Source organism: Callorhinchus milii, unplaced genomic scaffold, assembly GCF_018977255.1.
Source record: "Callorhinchus milii isolate IMCB2004 unplaced genomic scaffold, IMCB_Cmil_1.0 Scaffold15, whole genome shotgun sequence".
In the NCBI taxonomy this organism is placed as follows: Eukaryota; Metazoa; Chordata; class Chondrichthyes; order Chimaeriformes; family Callorhinchidae; genus Callorhinchus; species Callorhinchus milii.
Window position 1 is genome coordinate 10,787,309 of NW_024704756.1, and position 7,892 is coordinate 10,795,200.

A 7,892-nucleotide genomic window follows, 5' to 3' on the forward strand; every position below is an offset into this window, starting at 1 on the left:
ATGTATCATAATAATAACAATCCTTGCATTTATATTATCTGCTACGGCGAATGTATCTTTGCTGCTGCTTGCCTCAAGCAGAGATGGTGACAATACCATATGGTTAAGGTATTTGGTGTTCTGCAAAGTTCGTTTCCGAATCAAACGTTTGTGAAAAATAATAAATAATAACACACAACCATCTCGGGCCATGGCTCAATTTCCCAGCATTATGGAATTTTGTTGAAAATCATTGACGTTTTCAAGCTTCAAACCGAAAAACTTAAAAAGAAAATTATCTTTAGTCTCTGTTAAAACTGCAACGTGATTTGTACAATCATCTGTCTTACACATATGGGCAGAGCAATAAATAGGAGCAATATTTATTCACAACTATGCCATTTGTAAACTGAAATTTGATAATGGGTTGAAGAAATGTAGGATTATATATATATCATTTTTTGTTGATGGGAATGCCTTTTGACATTATTGAGCATATCTTACAGTTTGAGAACCTTCATTGAAGCTAAAAGATTTTTTTTATTCCTCTTTCTGAATTGTTACAGTGCGAGGTGCTGTTCATTTTATTTTATTTTGGTTTATTTAGCTTTATATCTGTGCTGAAAACAGTGGCTGCCAATGAGGCAGGGCTTCTGATTGGCACGATCTCTCTCAACGTAATACAAATTCAAGGTCAAACAATCAGCCCACATTTTCAATGATTTTTAAAAGATGAAAGGTCTAGATTTTGCAACCCCCAAAATTCCTAAACACCAAGAAATCTGCAAATATTAACAAATGGAGCTGCCAGAAACTGGAATTTGCATGGCACTGAGGCAGGTTTCCAATTGACCAGATGCGGTGTGTTGCTTTCTGAAAGGCACGGTTTAAGAGAAAGAAAATCCAATTTTTCCTCATTCCTTCGACCTTAACTTGGGCAACAAGTTATGGAGCATTCCCCTCATTCTGCCTGTAACCGCAGCTTGTAAGGCTGGGCACTCACTGGCTGTCTGCACAAGGGAGGAACCCGAGTATACTCCTTCTCCAATCAGTCATCGGCCAGTGCAGTTTTCTACTTGCCTAAAGTAAACAGGATCTGCCAGAATCTGCAGAAACAAATCGTGGACTTTAGCAGCGATGGGCAGTAAGAAAGGGCGATCCCCAGGTCGAACGTTTAAGCACAATCGAGATATGAGTTGTCAGAGTGTGGAGAATCTCTCGTCCAACGCACACATGGCACAAGAGTCAGGTAAGGGAACAGGGTTCAAACCCAAGAGAGTTGTGTGAATTCTTCAGAATTTGGATTGTGCAACAAGTAATTCACACAATAATCTCACTTGCAAACAGGGGTTGGAAAGTATTGGGAACGTTTACTGTATATTAATAATTACTGTGTAATTAGGTGTCAGTCAGCCAGCCTCAGTCGGCAGCACTCTCACCTTTGAGTCAAAAGGCTCAATGACCAGTACCGTCTTCCTCCACCTCCGCCATATTGCCCGCCTCCGGCTGTACCTTACCCCAGATGCAGCCGAAACACTTATCTATGTTTTCAGGTCTCGGCTGAAGACCTTTCTTTTCAACCGAGCCTTTGGTCACCTTCCTCCCTCTCCCCCTGGCTCGGCCCTGGGATCTGTTACTGTGAAGCGCTCTGAGACGCCGTCCGGCGTAGAGGGCACTATAGAAATCCAAGTTGTTGTTGTTGTTGATTGTTGTTGTCACCTCCCGACTTTTTAAATCTCCTCTTCGCTGGCCTCCCCAGTTCTACATGCCCCGCTTTCAGATATTACACCCCAAACATCCGGAACACTCTTCCTCTATCCCTCTGCCTTGTGTCTTCCTTTCCCATCTTCACGTCGTGCCTGAAGACCTTCGTCTTTGACCAGATGACCAAATGCAAAAGGCACTACGGCAAATGCAAGGATTATTATTACCAATAATTAATTGTTTTAGGGCCAAATTCTCTTGACAATGAGATAACACCCACAATGATCCTTGGTTCCACAGTAGGATTAAAATATTTTTCTTGTAATTCACAGCAGAAATTGACCAGGAGCATAAAGTAATAGAGTCGGCACAAAGTTGTCCTAATCTCCAAACCTCCAAAGAGCGACCCCCTGAAAGTGACAGCAGTTCTCGATGCATGATCTTTACATATTTCAAAGGGGACATCAACAGTATGGTGGACGAACACTTCTCAAGAGCTTTGAATCGACAGACTGATTCCAGAGATGATTGTTCAAAAAGTAAAAATGAGAGTGTGGACTCGAAAAAAGGTAGGTGTCTGATCTGCCTCTCCCAAATGTATCCGGTTTCCCAAATGCAAGCGCTCCGGGATGCCAGCCTACGTGAAGGGCGCATTATAAATGCAAGTTGTTGTTGGTTTGTCCCATCTTCTTGAAAGGCCACAACCAGAGCTGATTTTCAAATATGGAATCCTTTTAGGCAAAATCTTAATTATTAGTGGGCATCAGTTGGATCTTAGCCAATCGATACTCAAAAACATTAAATCAGTTATTTTAGTCCTTCCAGTCTCCTATCATCTGGTGTCCATTAACCTTTAAATAATTTAAAAATGCCAGTAAGAGGCATTGAATTTTTAAAAATTATTAATGCACTAAGTTTAAACAGTTATAGAGCTTGACAGCTGATTTAATTATTAAATAAACAGAAAAGGGAACGCTGTAGATTTCATATCATAGAATCATAGAATTATACAGCACAGAAGGAGGCCATTTGGCCCATCCTGTCTATGCAAATAACTCTGACATTTTCTTCCTTGTAACACCCTGTAAATAGATTTATTGTCATTCAGATTTACGCTAAGGACAAATTCCTGTGGCAATGTTAACGAGAGGTAGTAGGCATAATATTAATGCAGATTCACGAACACACACAAGCCCAGATCCCAAGGCTATGGGGAGAGAGTGGGATAGGAGTGGGATTAATTTCTTCTTCAAAGAGCCAACACAGGCACGATGTGCCGAAGGGCTTCCTTCTCTGATTCTATTTATTCTTTTTTCATTGTTAGTGAATGCTTGCTCAACTTCAGGCTAAACTGATGAATTGTTTCCTCTGTTGGACATTCAGGATCTAGAGTGGAATAGGAGCAGTGTCAATCAGTACTTTGTGGAGACGAGTATATGAGGAGTCCTAAATTCTACATTAACTGGGTCTAACAATTAAGAGCCACATGCTGCATTCACCTCTGCTGATTTGAGCTTGGATCAAGCACAAGATAGCCTGCACCAGCAACAGTGCAGTATCACGGGGTTTATTGTAAAGTGTACAGTAACTACAGCAAGAGTAATGCCCTTTACTGGGTCAGAGATTTCCACACTGGTTCTTTTCACTCTTCAGCCCTGTACACGTTCATTTATTTTGTTCTTACAAAACGTCCTCAAACATGTTAAAAGTAGATGTTAATCAGCACGGGAACATTCAATGCCTCTACAGGTATTTCAAGCCACATGCTGCCTTCACCTCTGCTGAGGTGTTGTGCTTACTGTTATTTTCACTGACGTACATTTACATGTTTTGCTGGGTTTATAGATTTGCTGCTGTACAGTTTGGAGTATAAAGGGAGTCTCAGAGAGCACGAAGCATGCTGAAGTCATGCTGCTGGCCCATCCCACTTCAAGTATGGGCCCATCAGTGCTTTATGGAGTTGTAAAACAATGTATTTTCATTGTCAGCTGATCTCAAAATGCTATTACCATAAACATACACAGACCTGCTATCCCATGAAACTGTTCATCGTACAATAAGAGAGCTTTATGGTGATTTACCTACCTACATAAAACAGCATAATTTTTGATACTATATCAAGTAAAAGACACAAATGCTTTTTTAAAAAGCTCACCTTTCCACCTTGTGGGAAGATGCACTTGAATGGCCCTCATTATCTTAACTGCTGTTCCACTACATCTTTCCATGCAGGGCTACCAACTTACATGTTATTAAATGAGAAACAAAATCACAGCAATTTGCACATATTATTCTCTATGCTCACCAATACTAATGATACCCTTCTCATGAAATGAAGATGTGAAGAACAGGCAACTCATAAAATTTGAATGCCATGTCAAAGGTTTCTGACATGTGTCTCTGGAACCGATACAAATACCCTTTGAATTTATGAGTTCTGACAGGAAGATAGTCTTTAATGGTATCAAAATGATTTAATTGTTTAATAATAATAATAATCTTTGCATTTGATATAGTGCCTTATCACGTCGTTGAGACGTCTCAAAGCAATTCACAGAATATACTGTAAAGTGAATTGACCGTAAAATTTAAGTGTCAAGTGAGTGGATATGATGTCTGCACTGAAGTAGCGACAGTTATATATTGTTAAACAATAGCAGTTACATATACTATAGCAACTGATTTCATACAACTCTGCTACATAGGTTTATACAGCATAGGTTTGCTGATTTTGCATGTCAATTGATAAAAATCAGCAGGTTTTCCAATTTTCTCCAAATTGAGGAGGAAAAAAAAGACTATTGTTGAAAAGGAATTTTGTGTCATTTGATAGCACTCTCTCCTCTGAGTCAGAAAGTTGTAGGTTCAAGACAGCGAGGCTTTGAACTCATATATGATCTCCCCCCACCACCACCCTGCGGGTCAAAATCCCTGACTGTCCAGTGCCTTGGGACAACGTCCTCCTGACTTAAAAAGCGCCATACAAATGTGATTTTGTATTGTGTATAGTCCACTCTAAAGCAGGGGTCTCCAACTGCTCAGTTGTCATTAAGTGGCGCTGTCGCACATGATCAAAAAGATAAGGGGAAGGAGTGAGTGAACTGTGTCGCTATTGAGTCAAGTTGAAAATGAAGCCAGATGCACAAAGTATTTTATGCGTCTGGAAATAAAACTATAAACATTAATGCTAAAACTGTTTTAAATATCGCTCGTGCCTCTTGTTTTTATTGAGCATGAACGAGACGCCACCTAGCGACGTTCAACTGGTCTAAGTAAGTCACTGCAGTGTTGGGAGTGTACTGTATTGTGGCATTCTTCATATGGGAAGTTAAACTGAGATCCCATCTACCTGTTTACGAGGATGGTAAAGATTGCATGGGCATGATTCAAAAAAGAGAAGGCAGTTCCTGGTGTTCTGGCCAACAAAAACCTCAAGTAAAATTGGTCGTTCTTTTTCTTGGCACAAATTGGCTGCTGCCTTCATCCACATAATACACTCCACTTTACAGTAAACTTGTTAAGTGCTTTTAGACATCCTCCTCATGCCAAAGGGGCTATATCAAATACAAAGATTATTATTTTGTTAATGTTTATGTAAATGTTCACCTGTTAAAGCTTCCATATTTCAGTGGCGTGTCTCATCCGCTTAATAAATGTTTTTTTTAATGTTTCTGCAGTAGATAATTGGTATATAAATCAAAAAGGATACATTTGTCTTGAATGCTAGTGGACTTCCTCAGTTAGTTTACCAATTCTTGCTTCTGTATTTTTTAGTTAAAATGTTGTTAAAATATGGGTTATGTTTATTTTTTGTTAGCAGATTATTGTTACTTTGTAGTAGGATAAAAAGATTTACTGAATATTATAGCGCAAAATGTATATGTTGATACATTTGTTAATTTTGTTAATTTTCTTTGTTAATTTTCTTTTAAAGAAGGACGTTTTTCCACAAACCATTGGAATCCCAGTCCGACCTACTGGGCTAACCCATACCAAGCACCCCTTCCTTCTACTGTAACAAGATCTCCTGCGAATCTACCTGGTCTTTCAAATCAATATACGTCAGTTTCTTTACATAATCCCCACCCCCATCCTCCAGATATGTGGCATTTCCCTGCAATGAGTAACCAGAGTACATTGGGAACTGTCTATCGTCAACCGATATCTGATCTGCACCGAGTGATGTCACCTGCTATGGGTGAAAGGCAGTACAGTCCTCTTCTGGTACCATTGCAATGTGAAAACGCACCCGTTGGACCCAACCAAGGACGAATCATAGCAAAACCAGACCTTTCACCAACCTGGTCAGGCAGACAAGCTGGACTCCCGGAAATGAGACAAAATATGAACCCTGATACAGGTATGAATGTTGATATATAGATGAAAAAACTAAATAAAGCATAGCACTGTAAATGTGAATCTCCTTCCCTCTCCCCCCACATGTTTCTTGTGTTTATTCTGAAATACCCACAGTGAATTTTAATTATCGTTTGCGGGGAACATCCAGAAATATAACTTTGGGTGAATTTCGTGCAATCGCAAACGATTAGCAAAATGTAAAACAAAAATTTAAGGTGGTTATTCCTACTTTTTTATTTGGATGAAAGTAATACTATTTGATGATGACTTTGTGCTTCTCAATTAAGTGTTCAATGGCGCTCAGTAGCTTAGTTTTGCATCACATTCGCAATTAAAGGCTTGGCACATTTAGCTTAATATAAGTGCAAGTTGTTGTTGTTAAGACGGAGTGAAACTTCAGGCTTGTAATTTCTTAAAACTTTTTTGCGATTAAGTATCTTATCTAACCTGACATTTCTTCTTATGCAGGTTTTCAGCATCAGGAGAAAAGGAAGGACATGTACTGGTATTAGATAAACCTTTTTTGCTTTAGAACCTTTTTGGCTGCAGCAGTGACACCTACTGCTCACCCTAATCCATCATTTTCTGAGTGTTTTTTTCCCCCACAAAGAAACGTTTTTTGCTCACATTTTGCCCAAGTGGTGACATATATTGAGTAATTAATGCTGGATACAGTTTATCAGTTTTGCTTTGAAATCCTTTCGAAGGTCTTACATAGAAATGTTTAATGTGTCTTTTCAAAAAAAGGTACGAAATGGATAACTCAGGATTATTTATAAAAGAGATGAACATATTGAAAAATCGTGTTGTGAAGGTAAAGTGGGAATGCAAACATTACTGAAATAAATAGAATATTTATTTTATGGCTTTTAGATAACAACTGCTTAAATCTTCCAAATTTCATTTATTATCCTTTGAGGACGGGATATGGGCCTGAGCTGGTTCCAAGGTGACATGTTTAGCAAATGAATATTGGAATTGAGTCCATACTCTACGACAGTCTTGGTAGGCCTGTTGCTGAGTCAGGTGCGTCGATAGTACTCCAAGGCACTGATGATGACAGATCTGTCTGTTTTGCTCACCATTGGACTTAACAAAGTAGCCAAATTACTGGGCTCCTGTTAACCCCGCAAGCTAAAGGCTAATGAATAAGATGGTCCCAGCTGGACAAGCAGCCAGGAAACTTGCCAGACCGATAATCGGAATGGAAAGCTATGTGGCTTTAGCTGGTTGTGTCACATACCCAGCTGACTCCCCAAAAATATTGCCAGTTACAAATTTATTTTAAAGGCTGTAAAGTGAATTAAATTGTGTATTCTGTGGGCAAAACAAAATGACAGAAGTTGGAGATTTGATATCAGTAACAAGGTGTTTTATTATAGCTAGTGTGTCAGCCTGCTCTCTCACCTCGGAATAGAAGGTTGTGGGTTCAAGCCCCACATCTGGATTTAGAATCACATGGTCTAGGCTGACCCTCCAGTGCAGTGCTGCATTGTTGGAGGTGCCATCCTTCAGATGAGATGTTAAACTGAGGTGCCGTCTGCCTGTTCAGCTAGATGTTAAAGATCCCATGACACTATTCGAAAAGAGAAGGGACTTTCTCCTGGAGTCCTGGCCAACAAATTCCCCTAAATAAAATTGGTCACTTACTTCATGGTTTTTTGTGGGAAATTGTTGTGCGCAAACTGGCTGTCACATTTCACCTACAACTACAATCAATCTACTTTGCAGTATATCCTGTGAAAAGCTTTGAGAGGTCTCGATGATGTGATAAGATGCTATATCAAATGCAAGGATTTTTTTTACTATTATTGTTGGTCATTATTATTATTAATCATTAGTGGTAGCTT

At 39.4% G+C, this 7,892-nt stretch overlaps 1 protein-coding gene across 2 annotated transcripts; it reads left to right on the forward strand.

Moving 5' to 3' along the window:
- Window positions 1-930: 930 nt before the first annotated feature.
- LOC103178135 (transcription cofactor vestigial-like protein 1) lies at window positions 931-7,433 on the forward strand. 2 transcript variants are annotated; one of them, XM_007892707.2, is made up of 4 exons: window positions 931-1,228; window positions 2,016-2,252; window positions 5,618-6,043; window positions 6,511-7,433. In XM_007892707.2, the coding sequence occupies exons 1-4, from the start codon at window positions 1,117-1,119 to the stop codon at window positions 6,552-6,554; spliced, it is 819 nt and encodes a 272-aa protein (XP_007890898.2). In that variant the 5' UTR covers window positions 931-1,116; the 3' UTR covers window positions 6,555-7,433. The 2 variants fall into 2 exon arrangements, with proteins under 2 accessions (XP_007890898.2, XP_042196714.1); XM_042340780.1 differs by having other exon boundaries at window positions 2,019-2,252.
- The last annotated feature ends 459 nt before the right edge of the window (window positions 7,434-7,892 follow it).

Coding starts and splice junctions, on each gene's coding strand:
- LOC103178135 (XM_007892707.2), top strand. CDS start 1,117: ATGGGCAGTAAGAAAGGGCGATCCCCAGGTCGAACGTTTAAGCACAAT. Junction 1,229..2,015: donor ACACATGGCACAAGAGTCAG/GTAAGGGAACAG, acceptor TGTAATTCACAG/CAGAAATTGACCAGGAGCAT. Junction 2,253..5,617: donor GAGTGTGGACTCGAAAAAAG/GTAGGTGTCTGA, acceptor TTTCTTTTAAAG/AAGGACGTTTTTCCACAAAC.